At 52.3% G+C, this 19041-nt stretch overlaps 1 protein-coding gene and 1 long non-coding RNA gene across 4 annotated transcripts in view; one reads left to right on the top strand and one right to left on the bottom strand.

The window, feature by feature from the left end:
• LOC135275760 (uncharacterized) overlaps positions 1-5084 on the top strand; it is a 126404-nt gene extending 121320 nt beyond the window's left edge. Inside the window, exon 4 of the long non-coding RNA XR_010343338.1 lies at positions 4980-5084. This is a non-coding gene — a long non-coding RNA (uncharacterized LOC135275760). The remainder of the gene's footprint in view (positions 1-4979) is intronic.
• Positions 4899-19041, bottom strand: part of PIK3R5 (phosphoinositide-3-kinase regulatory subunit 5) — an 83948-nt gene continuing 69805 nt past the window's right edge. For all 3 annotated transcript variants that reach the window (XM_012457576.2, XM_012457577.3, XM_012457578.3), the window contains 14 exons: positions 18925-18994; positions 15751-15925; positions 15014-15167; positions 14183-14266; positions 13242-13956; positions 12604-12766; positions 12186-12311; positions 11565-11693; positions 11343-11436; positions 10857-10933; positions 7717-7810; positions 7560-7642; positions 6844-6956; positions 4899-6725 (listed from right to left, as the gene is read on the bottom strand). In XM_012457576.2, coding sequence (XP_012312999.2) covers positions 6578-6725; positions 6844-6956; positions 7560-7642; positions 7717-7810; positions 10857-10933; positions 11343-11436; positions 11565-11693; positions 12186-12311; positions 12604-12766; positions 13242-13956; positions 14183-14266; positions 15014-15167; positions 15751-15925; positions 18925-18994 — 2225 coding nt within the window. In that variant the 3' untranslated portion in view covers positions 4899-6577. The remainder of the gene's footprint in view (positions 6726-6843; positions 6957-7559; positions 7643-7716; positions 7811-10856; positions 10934-11342; positions 11437-11564; positions 11694-12185; positions 12312-12603; positions 12767-13241; positions 13957-14182; positions 14267-15013; positions 15168-15750; positions 15926-18924; positions 18995-19041) is intronic.

Below are 19041 nucleotides of genomic sequence, written 5' to 3'. Positions count from 1 at the left end.
CCCTGTCTCTACTAAAAATACAAAAATTAGCTGGCTGTGGTGGTGTGCCCCTGTAGTCCCAGCTACTCGGGAGACTGAGGCAGGAGAATGGCTTGAACCTGGAAGGCGGAGGTTGCAGTGAGCTGAGATTGCACCACTGCACTCCAGCCTGGCAACAGAGTGAGACTCTGTCTCAAAAAAAAAAAAATATATATATATATATATATATATAGCTCAGTTCAGTCTATGCGGATAGTCACAGGTGATTCCCAATGCAGGTTGCAGTGACTGAAAGGCTGTGCCTTTGAACTCGAACTATCTGAGATCCTTCGAACAAGCGTCATTTCTTCCCACTCCCCCTGTGCAAAGAGGGGCAGACACATGTGTCTGCTGTGACCACAGCCATGTTTCCAGGGAGCCCACACTTAGAGTCTCTGGGGCTGTGGTCTGAGTTGGGATGTAGGTGTGCCTACGCACAGAACAGAGAGAAATAAGCTGGCACCCCTGGGGACAGAGTCTGCCACCTGCCTCACTTTGCCCCCAGAGGGTTAGGGGATGGCACCCTCTCCCAGGAGGCATTTCCTTTACCCTGATTTTACTGGTAGGGTTGGGGGAAGGAAGAGAGGGATTCAGAGACTTGGAGAAAGGAGGAAGTAGATTCTTCCTCAAGAAAATGGGGGAGCCCTTTTCCCAGGGAAGCTGTGAACATTCCTGGTGCTGGAGTGGGTGGCAGTGTGGCAATGAGGGAGGGATAGTCTGAAGGCCCAGGGCAGGCAGCAGGCTGACTGGGTCCACCCAGCATCTCAGGTGTGCCTGGAGCCTCAGAGGCTGAAAACTGTGCTGCCTCTGCTGTGGGCAGACAGGGGGCTGCAGGCTTCTCTGACCCCAGGGCTGTGGGAGAGCCCTTTCCCCTGGGGGAGGTGTGACTGGCATGCCAGGGACCTCAGACAGAGGCCTGAAGATGGTGATAGACCACTACCTTCCGGTCCGTAGAGAAAGCTCCCAGCTGCCTGAGGAGAACAAAAAAAGTCTAAGCCATGGTGTCTGGGGGAGCCTCCTCTTGGCAAGGCTTCTGCTCACAGGGAGCCCTGGGGCCAGGGAGGCTACCTGGACCACGGTCTCAGCAGACCATCCCCTTTGTCATAAACCCTACACACTCCCCAGAAGTAGACAGTGTGTCACTTTCACAGGGGAGGAACCAAGGCTTGGAGACAGCCAAGGTCACTCCAAGGGTGAATGCTCCTGCTTCTCCTTGGCCTCCCTGTGATCTGAGGTCTAGCCTGAGAGAGTGCTGCATCCGGCAGAGGGAGCAGAGGAATTGTAAGGCCACAAGGGTTTTGCCAGGTGCAGGAAGGAATGACAAAACTGGGGGTCAGGGCTGGCTGAGAGAGCACTCCCTTCTACCACCCCAAACCCTGAGACCTGCAGGGCACAGCTTGATTTTGGTCCCCAGCCTTCTGGGAAGCAGGAAGTGGCAAAGGGAGACACCCATTGCCTCCCAAAGTTGGAGAAATAATACCCATTCCAGGGGTGGCAAGGCTTGTAGGTTAACACCCCTAGGGCAGAGATAATTCCACTGTGAGTAGTGGGAGGTGAGAGTCTTCAAGTTTATGGCCAGCTCCTGGGCCCATGGTGAGGTACCACGTGGAGGAGGGGCTACCTTGAGGAGGAGGAGGAGGTACTGAAAAGGACAGCCTCCTCCTTTCTCTTCGTCTGCCAGAGGCAGGACCCAGTGGGGATTCTAATTTCAGCCCCCTACCCCGGCCCCTTACCTCAGTGTTCAGTGACTCGGATTACAAAAGTTTATGGACTGGATGAGACATTCTGGCTCAGAGCCCCTATAGTCTGTGACCACTTGGCCCATGGATTGGCCCAGAGTTCATGGTCATCGTATCCAGGGTATGTGTCTGACCAATAGGGAATCCATTCTTAGGCCAGACAGTGATTTATGTGAAGTCTAGTTTGAAGAATCTTCCAGCTGAACTCAGTGGCTCTTGCCTGTAATCCCAGCACTTTGGGAGGCTGAGGTTGGGAGTTCAAGACCAGTCTGGACAACATGGTGAAACCCCATCTCTACTAAAATAAATTAGCCGGATATGGTGGCATGTGCCTGTAATCCCAGCTACTTTGGAGGCTGAGGCAGGAGAATTGTTTGAACCCGGGAGGTGTAGGTTGCAGTGAGCCGAGATCACACCACGATGTTCTATCAATTTCAATAAGATCAAATGTGTTAATTGTGTTGTCCAGACCTTGTATATCTCCATTAATCTTTTTTGTCTATGTGTTCTCAGCTATTGAGGGAGGTATGTTGGCCACTGTGGTTGTGGAGACTTCTAATTCTGTCAATTTTTGTTTTATATATAGTTTCCAGTTATGTTATTTGGTATATATAGCTTTATAACTGTAATACCTTTTGTTGGACTCCTTAATCTTTATGAAGTGTTCCTCTCTATTTTTTATAATGCTTCTTGTGTTAAATCTTTGGATATTAGTGTATTCACACCAGCTCTTTCGGTCCAGTTTTGCATGGTGTTATTCTTTCCATCCTTTTGCTTTCAACCTTTCTGTGATGTTATATTTAAAGTGTCTCCCTTGTTAGTATTTAAGTTTTTTTAAAAAAGTATTAGACAATTCTGGGTGTGTAATTCCAGGTTAGTAGGTTTGTTTTTTCCCCTCATACTTTAAAGAGATTATTTCATCATCTCTGTCTTCCATCGTGTCTGTTGAAAAAGGGAGTTCTTGGCCAGGCACGGTGGCTCACACCTGTAATCCCAACACTTTGGGAGGCTGAGGGAGGTGGATCACCTGAGGTTGGGAGTTCAAGACCAACCTAACCAACAAGGAGAAACCCCCATCTCTACTAAAAATACAAAATTAGCCAGGCGTGGTGGCACATGCCTATAATCCCAGCTAATAGGGAGACTGAGGCAGGAGAATCGCTTGAACCCAAGAGGTAGAGGTTGCAGTGAGCCGAGATCACGCCACTGCACTCCAGCCTGGGCAACAAGAGCAAAAGTCTGCCTCAAAAAAAGAAAGAAAGAAAGAAAAGAACGAAAAAGAATTCTTGGTTTAATTGTTGCTACTTTGAAGATAAAATGTATTGTTTTCCTTTGTCTTTAATATTTTCTCATTATCTTTTTTTTCTTTCGCAGTTTAACAGTGGGGTGCTTGTGTGTGTGTGTGGGTGGGTGTGTGGGTATGGGTGGGTGTGTTTAAGAAAAAAAACTAAACTCCAGATCGTATTGAGATTTTACCAGTTTTTTGATGACTGTTTCAGGATTCAATCCAGTGTCCTCTGCTTGGTTTTCGGGTTTACTCAGTCTCTTTCGGTCTGTTTCTCAGTCTTTTCTTATTTTTCGTGACACTAAGAGAGTACTGGTCAGGTTACCTGGTCCCATAGTCTGAGTTTATATGATTTTTTTTTCTCATGATTAGACTGGAGTTATGGCAAGAATATCAAAGGTAAAGTGCACTTCTCATGCAATTTTGTTTTTTTTCTTGTGTGAAGATTCCTGTGTCATATTTCCTGTGTGGAATTTGCTGGGTTTACTAAATCTGGGGGTTGAGGTGCTTCAACCATGTTAGCCAGTTATTGGCAGGAGGAATACTGATCCAGCTCCAGGCTCCATTCCTGTCTCCGCTTGCCCCTCATGCTGGTCCAATGCATCTGAGAGACCAACTGAGCAAATGTGCATCCATCCTGCAGCTTGGAGTTGACAAGCCACTCTGAGCCCAAGCTAGATCAGGTGGTCCCTAGGTGTCCTCTAGATGCATGAGCAAAAACAGATGATCAGAGACTTCATCCCCTGAATTGAAGGTCAGCTTCATTGTTTGAAATAGCTAGCTGTTGTAGAGCTGGAACAGCTCACAGTTCTTTCTCCCTCCATCCTGAATATTTGTGTTCTGGGAGCCTGGTACTTACCTCCCTCTCTCTAGACACAGGCGTCCCCTACCATCCCTTCACGTCTTCTCTCCCTTCTTATTACCCAAGTCTAAAAGTAGTCCCAGATCCAGAGGGCCATTATTGAGCTCTCTTCCCCTCCTCTCAGCTGCAAGGTAGGTCCAGGGTTCACTGCGCCACCCATCAGCAGCAACGGCTTCAGGCCTGTCCCCTCCCTGGGTCTTGGGGTACAGGGAACAGATGGATATATGGGTGTATGTGGGAGGTAGAAAAGTTTCTTTTTAAAATTTCCTTTCTTGTTAAAGAATAAATCATAAGTGTGCTAATAACTCTTCGTTAAGCCCTAGCCTAGGTAGCTGTTAAACATGCCATGCTTACAGGCATGTAGTACATTCCATGTCCTTGTACTTTAATCAAGATATCTGTGCTGGATGTGCTCACAGGCATGTCCCAGCTCTCCACTGTTTTTACCTGTTTAGAAAAATTTTAAGTTGTTAGCCAATTGGGTTTTAGTTTAGATTGCTGATGTCTGGCTCCAGCCAATGGAGATCAGACACAGCAGTAAGGACGGCCTCAAATGCGTAAGGGATAAATTGTCTGCTTTCCTTTGTTCATTGTACTCTTGTGGCAAGATGGCTAGTGAGAGTACCTTTCCTGCAGTCCAGGAAGTAAAAATTGTGTTGCTGAAAGATCCTTTGTCTCAGTGCTAATTTTTCTTTGTGGCACCAAGCATCTATTTCCAACAGCATATATTTCTCAAGTGAAGTGGCACAGGAAACCCCAAATGTTGAGTCCTTAGGTGTAGGATATCTTGTTCTGTGGGTTGGTGAGTATCATGAGGCTTAAGCAGAACAGGATTGGGGAAAAGTTCCACACAAATATATTTTCTATAGGGTAGAAAATTACAAAAAGAAATAAATGATCCCCTATGAAGCTTCTTTCTGGTATAAATAAAATGGTTTCTATAAACTGTCTAACTAGCAGGTGTCATGCAGCAAAATAACTATGGGTCATTAAATATAGAACAAATCAAGTTTTATTTGACAATAATATTAAATTCCATTCATTAATTCCCGGACATCTCTTGATCATGTAATAGGGCAGTGCACCCATGCAGGAAAAAAGTACTGAAGATACATGGCCCACTACACTTCTGGAGCTTCGAGCAAGAACCGACATTAAGATGGGAGAGATGGCCGAACAAGGTAGAAGCTAATTCTGTCCACGTGTCTCAAGCTGTGAGTACTCTGGGCTGGAATTTCACGACCTTTCAGGCATAATGAATTAGGAGGAGAGGAAGAGGGGCTGAGCGGGATACAGTTTATGCTTCTATGGCTACTTTCCCCACATCTGTCAGTCCAAATCCTGGTCTTGCCCTCTGCCCTATCGCTCTAGTCCACTTCGGCTTCCCGCTGCTCAAAGCACTTCAAGCTGGTTGCTTTGAATTTCAGCCTCTCATGTCCTATCCTAGGCTGACCATTTTCCATGCATCAGTCCCATTTCCTCTGAATTGGGAACTAAGCTCTGTGAGGCCAGTCACTCCATCCTCTGTTCTGGGATCTTGCCCAGGTGCCAGAAGGGTGCCAGTGAACTTGCAGGTATGGAAGATTCTGCACACAAAGAGTGAGATGGGAGTGGCAGAGCCAATCTGATAGAGAAGGGAGTGAAGGGTAGGGCACCTGAGCAGCCCACCCCTTACCCTGACGAAGGCAATCCTCCTTTGGAATGCCTCTTCCCCCTTCAGTCTGGGTTCTGCCTCAGCCATGAATTGGGAAGGAGTGAGGAGCATCTCAAGGCCGGTGAGAGTATCCCAGTGGCCCCAAACAGGAGGAATCAGTGTTCAGAGAGTAAGACACTAAGCTTTACTGAGCACCTACTGGGAGCTCCGTGCTGGGCTAGGTGCTTTGCAGACAATGTAACCTTTTAAGGATGTCTTATTTCCATCCCAACTCTCTACTCCATTTTAGTGCTGGGGAAGGAGGCTCAAAGTTAATTAACTTCCTCTGGGTATTTAGCTAGAATTGCGCTGCTACTGAATTTAAGCCTAGTCTATCTTCCAAGAATCTCAGATCCTAAAAGAGGATCAAGAGAGAATCTGTGCCAAGTTCCGGAGTCAGAACTGTAGACAGGTCCAGTGTTAGTGCTGTTTTTCAGGAGACTTGGAACTTGAGAGAGAGAAATCGTTAAGAGGGGTGTGTGTCTGTGTCTGGAGTGAGGAAGTGTATGTGGGAAGTAGAAGTAGAGAAATGTCTCATCCACGTTTCTATCACCTGAGCCCCAGAGAGGAGGGGACTGAACTCCAGACATACAGGGTCCTCCAAGTCTTTGACAAAGTAAGGGGTAGGCTCAGCCAAAGTTGAGAGAAAAGGCCTATGTCATCCCTCTGAGCACCAGAGCCTCAGATCTTCCTTTTAAAAAGGATCCTAGACCATGCTAGTGGTCAGGGACTTTGGAGGTTCTACTGTGAGGAATCTGAGAGGCTGTGGGGTCTGGCCCTTCTCTCCCTGATATCTGTTCTTTCCCCAGAACACTGAGGCCCCAGAAACCCTCTACTCCCAGCTCCTGCTCGTGGTGGGACCCACAATGGGACCCTGGCTCTGCACAGGGCCATTCAGTTCTCCACAGAGAGGAACTGTTTTGGAGGGGTCGCAGAGGAGGTTGCCCAGGGCTACGTTCCAGTCTGGTGCTGGGCTCCCACTAGGGCAGAGCTCCGCTGAAAGTCATGATGGGCAGGCAGAGAAGGGAGCAGAGATCAGGCGTGGCCTGGGCCGGCAGGTCAGGGGCCCTCTGGGGTGGCGAGGAGAGGTCGCTCTTTTCTGGCTTGTAGCAGGGTGAGACCTCACACCTGTAGGGCAGAGCAGGGGCCAAGGATCAGGGCTGGTCCCCATCCCTCCAGCTCCTTCCAGGTCTCTGGGTTGGTGGCAGCAGAAACTGCTCCCCTCCCTGGGAACCCCCTTTCCTACCTGACTACACTCTGCAGGATCTTTCTCTCATCCTGGTCCAGGCACACAGCAAAGGGGCAGCTGTTAGAGCCGATGATTTGCACCTTGTCCACTTTGATCTGCGATGTGCTAATCTGGAAAGAAGGCCCAGGTCAGCCCTCAAGCTCTGGCCAGGCCACACTGCCAGCCCTCAGCAGTTCCTTCTCTCAGAATTGCCCATCCACTTTTGGGGGTGTGGGAGAGCAGGGTTTGTCTGACCTCTCTCCAGGGTTAATGGCCGGGTTAGGGGAGGGAGACTGAGGCCTCCATCAGTCCATGCCTCCTCTCCAGCATCTGAAAGAAGCAGGTGCCCCCTGAGGAGGCTCTGCCTTACCTGCTATCTTCACCAGGAGAGCCCCGGGTTCCCTGATGCAGAGCCTGCTTTCTTTGGCCTATGGGTCTTAGGACTCTCCTGGCACCCACCCCACAACTTTACCACATACATATGTCCTTTCATGGGGTACCCCTCACTCCCCGACACCCCACAACACTCCACACCTGTGCATATCCCCAAATCACACCCCTCATCCTGCCTCTCCCACCTCTCCTTTCTCTCTCTCTCACACACCCATGTGTGCACACACATGTCACATGCACACACACACATGTGCACACACGTACATACGTGCACACATACGCACCTGCATGCTCTAGTAAATCTCTTGAGGATGTGGCTGGAAGGATAGGGAAGCCCGTACCTGGTTAAAGCCCTTCTTGGATTTGGAGTTCTGCCTCTTCACCACTTCTGTCAGGTTTAGCGTCAGGGCCTCCATGCTGGAATCTGAAGGGCAGGGGCACTCAGGCCAGGCTCAGAGCACCTCTCTGCCGTATCCCCACCCTGCCCACCCCACTCACCCAGCTCTTCCTGCTTCCGGCAGGCCTTGTTGAGGTTCACAGAGGTACAGACCTTCTCCAGGTTGCTCCAGCGACTTCGTCCACTGATGGCCCCCTGGAAATGCAGCGTAGCCAGACCCTCTGAGTCCAGAGGCCCCCTGAGCCTGCTGCCTTCTCTTTGAAGACCCACCAGTGACAGGGCACCGCCTCTAGTCAGCACATCCCAGAAAGTGCTCTCTTATTCACCGGTGCTCCTGTACCACCCTGTCTAGACCTGCAGGACCCCAGGGAGGAACTCAGGTCACTGGCTTGGTCTAGGAATCAGCAGCCTAAGTGACCAGGTTGAAAGGTACAAGAGCTGAGAGCTCCTGCAGGGGTGGTCTTGAGCTTCTCCTGCCAAGCCCAGAGTGAGAAAGGGATAGGCCCACAGGCATGTCGTTTCTGAGAGAGCCACACCCGAACTCCCTCTTCAGTTCCTTGTGTGAATGTCTCTGTCATCAGGGACTTCTGTGTTGGTAAACCCAAGAACACTTCCTGGTCCTCAGCTTACTTGACCTAGTAGTTCACTACTCTCCCCTCCTTGAAAACCTCTCCTGGGCTTTTGTGTTGGCACCCTCCTGGTTTTCCTAGTGCCTGTCTGGCTGGTGCCTCTCTGTGTCAGGGTCACCACCTGCTGGGGTCTGTCCTGCAGACCCTGACTCAACAAAGGATGAATAAATCCACTCAGACACAGAATACAGTGAGAGTGGGCTGGGGTGTCTGTGGCCACTCACAGACACTCGAGGAGTATGCTGTAAAGAGATAGCAGCCGCCAGCCACAGCACACTGAGCTCACCAGCCTTTTTTCAGCACACATTAAATGATAAAGGCTTTGAGTCAACACCACTAGAGGGTGAAGTTTAAAGGCCAGGTTCTGAGGCCTAAAGCAAACACCATTAGTGAGTAATATCCCTGGTAGACCTCCCCCCGAGAGAGCCATCCGGAATGAGTAAGGGTTATAGGACCACAAAAGTAAACAAGTTAGTTAGGTAAACTCCTCAAATTCCTTTGATTCTACTCTAATTAATTTATTTAACTGAGGCGACAAGGCTGCCTTCAGCCAAGTGTTATAGTAAAAACCCTTAAGCCTTCCAAAGGGTCTGTGTATATTTTCTAAAACTAAAATTCCTCCCACCAGCCTGACTGAATCCCCACATCTCTGCTTTGCTAGATCACCGCCCTCTGCCCACCATTACATCATGAAGGGCTCAAGACTCTCCCCTTGGTCCTCTGCTCTTTGTATTCCCTGCTTCCCCCTTCAGGAGTCTCCTTCATGCCCTTTTTCCACTAGCAGCTGTCCACCTGTCTTCGTATTCCCTGCAAAGTCAGGCCTGTTCAGCCAGTTGCCTATTCTCACTGTTTCCTCACATCTCTCAGGGCCTCTCAACCTCAATAATATATCCCAACCCAAACTTAGGATCTTCTCCAACTGGACCCGGGCCTCTTCCTGTGGTCCCCACCTGAGAAGATGGTGCTGCCAGTCACAGATGAGTGACTCCAGGAGTCTGGCCTCTCCTTTTCTAATCCATCTGTGAGCCCTGCTGATTACATTACTCACATCTGTCTCCCATTCCTTTCCAGCCCTGCCACCACTACCCTAGTGGTACAGGGTAGTACCACTAGGTACTCTTCTGGACCATGGCAAGAGCCTCCTAACTGGCCTTCCTGCATCGCCTGGGGACCCTTCTGATCTCTCCTCCACAGAGCTGCCAGAGGGAGCTCCTAAGCCTCAGATCTGATCGTGTCACAGGCATTCTCACCCCCACCACAAACATAAGCCCTTTTAATCAATATCCACTGCTCTTAGGACCAGGATAAAATTCCTTTCATTGCAATCAAGGCTTTTGGTATGCTGGTCCCCCCCCCCCATTTCTTTAGCCTCACCTTGGCATCATGTTCCCACTGGCTATCTGCTCCAGCATGTGGGATCTTCTTTCCATGTGCTTTGAGGTGTTCACACTCCCTCCCACCACAGGGCCTTTGCACATGCAGTTCCTGCTGCCGTGAGAGCACTCACCTCTTCTCAGCCTAATTAACTCCTGGTTTTCCTTCCAATATCAACTCAATGTCCCTTCTCAAGGAAGTCTTCACTACTTCTCCTGTTCAATTTGCCACTTAGGAACATCCCATGTCCCTCTCCTTCATCCACGTGTCACAGTTGTTTATATCTTGTGCATCATCTAACCAATGCCTACGACCCACTCCAGGGGTCTGTCCTTTGTTCACTCTTAGGAACACCCCAGGGCCTAGAACAGTGCCTGGGCTGTGGAAGATGTCTAGCAAGCACCTGGCACGTGGCTGCAGTGAGTGTCAGTTCCTCCTGCTCACCTCCTTCACTGCCAAATGCACCGTAGCCCCAACACCACCATCCATTCTGTTTTATTGCCTTGTCACCACTTGCTACTCTCTGAAATTATCTTGGCTATTTCTTTGTTTCTTTGTTTCTTGTCTGTCTCCCTCCTCTAGACAAGCTAAAATGAAGCCTATCCTTCCCTGCTTAACCCCTCTTTCCCCCTGCCCAGCACAGAGGTGGCATGAGCAGGTGCTAAAGGATATCTTTGGAAAGGCTGAAGGAAGAAAAGGAAAGAGGCAGGAAGGAAGGAGCCCACCTGTGAGGCCAAGCTTCCCTCAACCTGGACCTTGTGATGCGACCTGCTCAGAGAACTCATGTCTTCTGGTCTGTCATGGACAGCCCTCTGCCTCCCCACAACTCTCCTCACTCCTTTCTCACACCAGTCCCACCATGCATGCAGCCTGCCAGGCACATTGGCCCCCCGCGAGACCCTGGCTTCTCTCAAGTGCCTCTGGAAGCCTTCCCTTGCCCCCTCTCAGCCCTAGCTCTGTAGCCAGGCCCAGCAGACTCCTACCCCTGGGCAGCTGCTAAGTGCATTCAGGTGGGGGCAGAGAACATGGTGGGAGAGAGGATTTGGAGGCCAAGGGGCACAGAGATATCCATTCCCTCCCCTCTCTTCTTCTCTCAGCATCCAGGGGAGCCTGCTTTGGCCTTCCAGCATAAAGACTGGGGCCCAGGAACACATGAGTCCAGCTCTGGGCCCAGGCTCTGGGGGAAGAAGGATCAGCAGCAGATCCTGGAGGGGAAGGAGCCCCAGCACAGGTCTTACCTTGCTGTAAATAATCTGTAGTGTTAGAGGAACTGCCTCCCGGTCGCCATCAATGCCCAGCCGCTTGCTACCAGGACCTGTGCCATACACATAGAGACCCTTTATTCCCTCTGGCTTCCCAGGCTCCTCACTAATGCAGTAGCCTTGCCTCCCCAGGCCTTACCTCCCATCCCCCACCACATTGACCTTGACTCCCTAGGGATCTGCCTCACCAAGGCCCTGCCTCTCTCTGGCTCCACCTTCCTCCAGGGGGCTCCACCCCCTCGCAGTGACCCCGTCACTCCAGGGCCCCATCTCCTCTGTGACCACACCTTCTCAGGGCCCCGCCCCCTGTAACCCCACCTTCCCATGTCTCCGCCTCCCAGTAACGCTGTCTCCCCTTGGCCCCGCCTCCTGGTAGCCCCGCCTCCCAGGTAACCCCACCTTCCCAGAGCTCTGAGTCCCAGGCCCCGCCTCCCCGCCTGCCTGGGCTCAGGCAGTACCCACCCGAAGCCTTGATGGCACGTGTGGCAGCCGAGTGACCCAGCTCCAAGGAGTGGATGAAGATCTCTGTCGTCTTCTCCCCAGTGATGAAGGTCAGCTGGAGAGGACAGGAGCATGTACATCAGTGTGAACCTCCTGGGAGCCTATTTGGCTCCTCCAGCGTAGAGCTTCTGGCTGCCCGGGGGGCAGGTGGGGAAGAGGTGGTGCCGGGCAGGGCAGCCTTACCTCGGTCTGATAGACTTGCAGCAGCACCGGCCTGGCGGCAAAGCGGCAGTAGTAGAGTAGCATGTCCGCCAGGATGGGCAACTGGGCGGGGGAGCCCTCCAGGGTCTGGGTTTCAGCCTTCAGGGGCTGCTGTGGCCAGAGGGAAGGGGGCGGCCATGTAAGTCGGGTAGGTGGATACAGGGCAGGAAGGAGCAAGAATAAGGGAGGAAGAGAGAAGACAGACACAGAGACAGCTAGCCAGGGGGAGCTGGCCAGGAGGAAGCAGGAAGCAGGGGAGGGCCAGCACCCAGCCTCCCTGCCCCTTGCCTGACCCACCGGCCTCCGGGGGAGGCTTCTGCTTAGCCGGCCAAGGCCGGGCATTGAGGAAGGGAGCTGAAATCTGAGGTCCCCCAGACCCTTCTGATGGCCCTCCTCAGTCACTGCAGTGACCCCAGCTCTTGCCCTCAGTGTCCTTAGTTCAGGCTCAGCCTTGCTTCTCACTCACACTCCCTGCTCTTTTCCAAGAGAGCCCAAGTACTGCATGGGGGTCTCAAGCTGGATTCCCTAAACCCAGAGCCTTCTAAATGAGGCCGGGTGACTACAGCCAGTGGGCCCTGTTTCCCAACCCCAGGGGCCACTTACCTGACACAAGACTTCAGGGGGCAGGTGCATGAGGCCCAGCACATTGCGCTCATACCAGGGGTCCAGCATGCCGAGGTAGTGGGAGATGTCATTGGTGCTCTCCTCCCATGGGGCCGTGCCCAGCTCCTAGGGCAAGCAACAAGGGTCATTCCCAGCTCCCCAGGAGGCCTGCCCATCCTTGCTCCAGGGCTTTGGATGGTACCTGCAGCTCCAAGCTGAGCTTCTCCCTGCCCTTGGGGAAGTATGACAGTTTTCAGCCTTTGTCATATGGCAATATGTCATGTCCAAGTGCAGGGAGTGGCCAGGCAGGGGGAGGTGCATCATCAGTACAAGGGATTGCATTCCATGACTTCCAATTGGCTTCCTTCAGGTAGCCAGAACTCTTTCCCACCCCACTGGCCCAGGGCTGGGAACGTACTCCAGGGCCGGAGTGCCTAGGGCAGTCTGTCGGGGGTGAGGGTGTCTGGCTCCGAGGGGATGGACAGGCACCAGGGCTGGTCCCGTGGCTTCGCTTCACAGGCACGTAGAAGAACTGAAGTTTGAAGAACCGTGTGAGGAGTGGGCGATTGTTCTCCAGCCGCCTGGTAAGAAGAAGATGGTGAGAAGGGGGCCAGCCGCGGTGGCCTCATGCCTAAAATCCAGCACTTTGGGAGGCCAGAGTGGGTGGCTCACACCTGTAATCCCAGCACTTTGGGAGGCTGTGGTGGGTGGATCACAAGGTCAGGAGTTCGAGACCAACCTGGGCAACATGGTGAAACCCTGCCTCTACTAAATATACAAAAATTAGCTGGGCATGGTGGCATGCGCATGTAGTCCTAGCTACTCAGGAGGCTGAGGCAGCAGAATCGCTTGAACCCAGGAGGCAGAGTCTGCAGTGAACCAAGATCGTGCCACTGCACTCCAGCCTGGGCAACAGAGCAAGACCATCTCAAAAAAAAAGAGAAAGAGAAAGAAACTTTTGGTTCCTCTGGGGTCCTGAACCTCAGGCACCAGATTCCACCAGCACAACAACCCTGTTACCCAGGGCAGAGCAATGCCCCCCATTATGGCTCTTACCGAAGGTTGCTATACGCCCGAGCCACCTTCCCTGAAATCCGATCTGAGCCAAAGACAACAACACGTAGCGTAGAAGCCTTGGGATCCTCATCTCCACTCAGGAAGGGGCGGCGGCGCTGGTGGCGTGAAGCGGGGGCAAGAAGCCAGCTGGGCAGCTGGGTACTGAGTTTGGGCTGGGGCAGGGAGCGAGAGCGCTGTGCCCGGGAAGGAGGCAGTGCTGGTTCATCAAGGGGGCTGCAGAGGCTCCCTGCCCGCCGCAGGGGCAGGGCTGTGTCCGGGCTGCCCTCCAGGCTCCGAGAGTCCCTCCGCAGTACCAGCTGACTGGTGCTCTTGAAGAGTTTATAGATCCTGTTGAACTTCTGCCCAGGCCTGCGGTGGCTGCGGTGTTCCTGGCTGCTACGCCTCCTGGGCCACTCAGAGGAGCTCTCCTCGCTGTCCTCCACATAGCCGCTGTCCATGCCATCTGAGAGGCCTGAGACAAAGGAGGTCAGCAGCTGGCGTGACAGGGCTGGCCCTGAGGCCTGGGAGGATACAAGGGACAGGGTGGAGTCGTGGGACGCCAAAGAGCTGGTAGAGAGCAGGGAGTCCCTCTCGGCACAATGCCCATCAGTTCCCAAGTCCTCTTCCTCCTCCTCCTCTTCCTCTTCTTCATCATCTCCCAGGATCCCTGGCTGGAGCAGCTCCTGTTCCTTGAGCAGGATTTCCTGCAGGATGTCTGCAGGAAAGCAAGGCCAGCACTGTCTGGGTGTCCGGGCCCCTGAATCCCTTCCTGCATTCCCTTTGGAGGGGAGACAGCAGAAGGACTCAGGGCCAGATCAGGACTCCTAGCACTGCCCCCTGCTCTGCTTAGAGCCAGCTCCGGTGGGAAAGCTTTGGGGACAGGGGTGGGAGGTGGGCAGACAGTGTGGGGCATGGGTGTCACCAGGACCCCAGCTCCTTACCAAAGCTGTCCTGGTTCCAGCTGTAGGTGTAGCACCGGGCGACAGGGATGGGGATGGTATGGAGCTTCCCTGGTTTTGCAGTGTCTGTAAGAACAGGGCGGATAGGAGAAGAGGGCTGGAAAGAGACCTTGGAGATTGGCCAGTCCAGTCCCATTGCCTTGGAGAAGAGACCAGAGTTGGGGAAGGATTGGCACAAGGACACGTAACTGGAGGGGCCAAAGCTGAGTTAGAGCTGGGGTGCTGGGCTCCCAGCCAGAGGGCCCTTCTTTCAAGCACACCATGTAGACACCATGCCCTTTATGAGCTCTGTGAATGTGGCCAAGCCACAAGCTCTGAGCCTTATTTGACAATGCTCCCGTGGGAGAATAATAGTACTAGCCCAGAAGGTTTTCATGAGGAATATTGTAACAGGGACTGCTAATCGCTCCTCAAAATCTGTGCTCCCTTCTATGGTAACAGAGTTGTAGAGAGGAGGTTTCTCAGGCTCCTCTGGGGCAAGATGTGGCCACGTGACCAAGGCGGGCTCAGAGGAACAGGTGGGGAAGTGATGTGCCCAGCTTCTGCATCACCTTCAGCAGAAAAGCCCAGCCTTCGGCCTCGTAAGCACTTTTTTTCTCTTCCCACAAGCTGCCATCATGATGGCACCCCCACCCTGTCCCTATAGATAGGAATGACACCCTAGGGAATGGCGGAGCAGAGAGATGCTGAAGAAGCTGAGTCCCTGAGTGACTGTGTGAAGCAGAGCCACCAGGCCCACCTGAACCGCGCACCTTGGGAGCTAGAATAGGCCATGGGGAATGTGGGCAGAGCCCCCTCTCCCAACAGCCTCACCTAACACCGCAGGGAAGCCAGCTTTTTCTCCCACCGCCTGCAGCTTGGTCCTGAGCCACCGCCGGGCTTCCGTGGCATCCCCAATGCCAGATGCCAGCTCCTGTGCCTCTGCGGTCTCTGTGAAGATGTCCTCAAGCTCTGCCAGGGTCTTGGCCTGAAACCCCAGAAGGAGATGGGCTTTGCTCCTGGACCATGAACTAGCTGCCCACCTGTTCCTGCTCCTAGGTTCTTACTGAGGGAGACAGTAATCTGTCTCCTCCCAGCCTCATTGCCCATCTCCTACCCACAGTTGGCCAGACAGCTAGGCCTCTCCCTGCCCTTCCATTCTCAGGAAATGGTCAGGAGAGAAAGGACCAGAGCCATGGCACTGCAGTTAGACGGGACTTGAGAGTTCCTCACTGTACCCCAGAGAAGGGAGGGAGCTGTTCAGGGTGACACAGCCAACCTGTGACAGAGCCAGGCCTAGATGCCAGGTCTTCAGCCCAAAGCTCATTCTCGTTCCTATGGCATATGCCATCTTCTAAGGCACTAGTAATCAGCGTCCAGCCCCACTGGTCAGGATCCGGCACACCAGCAACCACCCTCAAGGAGGCCAGCCTTCCAGCCACCACCCCGCCATGTCACTTGGGGTGCAGGAGACTTGTATACTCTGGGAATGGTGACTGAGATGAAGCAGGGAGGGGGCTCTACCTCTCTGGAGAGGTGCCCCACCAGAGCCCCAGGCCCCAGGTACATACCTGTAGCCTGCAGTGCAGGCCTGGAACATCACAGTGGGCCCCAAAGGTGGCCTGGAAGGCGTGCAGGAGCAGGGTGGTGTAGGCGCTGTGAGGTGAGTGTCCGGGGGCGCTCAGCTTATTGGCTACAGCGAGGAACTCTGCCTGCACTTCCACTGGGTTCAGTAGCAGCACGGTGCTGGGGACATAGGGGACCAGCTATGGCACCAGGGGGTAGGCAGGATGCCGGGGTGCAGCCACCCACCTCATGCCTGCTGGTGCTCAGCTCCACCGAGGCCAGGGCCTCCACCAGCCCAGGCAGAGCTCGAGGAGGTGGCCACAGGAGGCCAGGACAGAGGCAGCAGCTGCAGAGCCCAGGTTCCCAGGGAAAAGTGTGGGGTTTGCTGCTGAACATTTTCCAGCTTGGTGCTTTCAAAGATCTTTTCAAAACAGAACTTCATCTTTAGAAGTAAATGTACTTAATTTTTATATAAACATCTTTTTCTTATGAGACAACTGAGTGGATGCAAGATTACTCAGATGAGGATCATATTTTAGGCAAGGTGACTTGAAGCCAAGCGACCAGTTTTCAGGGGGAGTCGGGCAGTGACATGGCATGGTGCTGTGTGGTCTGGGGCGAGTGGGGCCTGACGTTGCTCGTGGCGTGGGGTTGCATTTGCCCAGAGGAGGGGGTGCCGAGTCAGGGTGCATCTTCTTCCTCCACTCATGGGGGACACCTTTTCTCATCATCCCAAAGCCATGATACAGGCTGGCATTGGCGGGGAGGAGAGTGTGTGCCCAGCCACTGCTACTTCCCTTCCTGAGGGACACTCAGATTCCCTCTTAGTGCCAGTGTTTAAATTTCTTTATCATGGAAACTTTCAAACACATCCCCAATTAAAAGAATCATGGCTCTGAGGAGCTGATCACTCTGTTTACAGTTCACAACACATGGCTGTTCTCACTTCCCCCATGCCAATCCCTCCATCACTACACAACCTCAAAGCAGATTCAAGCCATCAAGGCTTTGTATCCATACATGCTTTAGTATGAACAGTGTGATGGCTCTCACTCTCAATTCCACACTGCATTTAAACCCAGTGCAAAGGAGCACTGCGCAGGCAGCATTCCCTTCAGGCTCTCTGGATGTCAGTGCCTGGGGACAGGGCAGAGACAGGACTAGTCTCTTGTCAAAATCCCCATCATTTGGTTAGAAACTAACTTTGATTTCTCTAAGAAAAAGGAGGTGGGCAGCTGTGTGTGGGAGGCCGAGGTGGGCAGATCACGAGGTCAAAAAATCGAGACCATTCTGGCCAACATGGTGAAATCCTGTATCTACTAAATATACAAAAAGCTGGGCGTGGTGGCACGCGCCTGTAGGTCCAGCTACTCGGGAGGCTGAGGCAGGAGAATCGCTTGAACCGGGAAGACAGAGGTTGCACTGAGCCGAGATCACACCATTGCACTCCAACCTGGCGACAGAGAGAGACTCCACAAAAAAAAAAAAAAAAAAAAAAGAAAGAAAGAAGAAAAGGGAGGTGGACTTACATAAGCAGCCCCTTACAACTCTCTCCTTTGCTAAGTGCTGGATCCTTCCTTCCACAGACATGTGCTAAGCACCACCATGTGCAGGACGAGCCCAGCAGAGCCCCTGCCTTCACCAGCTCGCATAATTTCTCTGCCGAAGACCTTATCATCATTCTCAATTTGTAGATAATGAAAGTGAGACCATCTCTCAACGTTAAACTCTTTCTACAAATCTCTTGGTGGCTCACTTCCCTTATGTGAAAAATCCCTTTCTCACAGGGTTAACATGAGGATTAAATGAGTCAGCACATGTAACCATGCTTAGAATGATGCCTGGGCAAGAGTGAGACTCCATCTCAAAAACAAAACAAAACAAAAAAACCAAAAAGGCCAGGCAGCACTTTGAGAGGCCGAGGAGGGCGGATCACCTGAGGTCATGAGTTCAAGACCAGCCTGACCAACATGGAGAAACCCCATCTTTAGTAAAAATACAAAATTAGCCAGGCATAGTGGCACATGCCTGTAATCTCAGCTATTTGGGAGGCTGAGGCAGGAGAATCGCTTGAACCCAGGAGGCAGAGGTTGCAGTGAGCCAAGATAACGCCATTGCACTCCAGCCTGGGCAACAAGAGCGAAACTCCATCTCAAAAAAAAAAAAAAAAAAAAAAAAAGAATGGTGCTTGGAGTCCTAGTAAGGGTCTAAAAGGTGTTGATGATTGATTCTTCAGCCCACCTGCCCCAGCCCACCAGAAGCACCTTATTTACTTAGTAAGCTACAACATTTCAGCATCCTTTCCTTCTCTCTCAACATCTATCATTTTTGTTTTTACCTAGAGGAAAGTCAAGAGGTGTTGCTCAGGGGAGTGAGTGGGAAGTGAACCCGGGGGCTGGGAATGGGGAGGGCCGGGGGGGACTTATAATTTCTGAGCTGATGAAGGCCAGGGTCCCTGAGCTCCCAACATGTCAAGGTGAGACAGCACCCAACTCTTCGAGTCCTGCAGAGTGTCCTCCGAATGGGCACCCCCCTGCCCCCCGCCATCTAGTGCTTTTCAAACTGCAGGTCAGGACCCAGGAGTGGGTCATGAAATCATCTGGGGAGTCGAGTTTGTTTCTTAAATGAAACAGAATAGAATAGAGCTCATCCTATGTCGTAAGAATAAGTTTCGTTTCAGGGGTGTGTGTGTGTGTACCAGGCTGTATTTTTCTTGTAAGTCCTGTTCAAAAAGTTTGGAAACACTCTTTTAGTAACAGGCAGAAAGAGACTGTAGCAAGTCTCATGGGCTTCTGAGTAAGCCTGAGGGTTAAATCCTGGCTCAGACCCTTGCTAGCTGTGTGGACTTGGGGAAATTGCTTGGCCTCTCTGACCTCCAGTTCCTCATCTGAAAAGAATGGATCAAGTTGGGGAACTGTGTGCCTAACACCTGGCACAATGGATGCAGACCTCTTTAAGAATCTAGTGAAAGACACTCAGCATAGAAAAACAAACCTGGACACAAAATGTCACCAGCAGTGTCGGGGGTTCCCAGTTCCCTGGAAGCCTGTTTGTTGCTGGCTGGGATGGACGGGGTGTGTGAGGGCATTGGATGTTTGGGGAGGGGAGGGTGAAGGTGGAACAGTGCAGAGGTCCCAAACGCCCTCCCCGCTGTTTCTCCATCCCCCAAGAGCACTCACACAGTGGAGCTGCGGTGACTCCTGATGGGCAGGCCCTGCTCAGCCCTCACCAGCCTCTGGTAGGAGATCCCTGTGGGCCAACAAGAAAATAGTTCATGGGCTGGTCAGTTTCTTCAG

Source organism: Aotus nancymaae, unplaced genomic scaffold (assembly GCF_030222135.1).
Source record: "Aotus nancymaae isolate 86718 unplaced genomic scaffold, 86718_ANA_hifiasm-v0.15.2.pri h1tg000018l, whole genome shotgun sequence".
Taxonomy (NCBI): domain Eukaryota; kingdom Metazoa; phylum Chordata; class Mammalia; order Primates; family Aotidae; genus Aotus; species Aotus nancymaae.
Note: the sequence above shows the minus strand (reverse complement) of the source record. Positions and strands in the feature narration are given on the sequence as shown.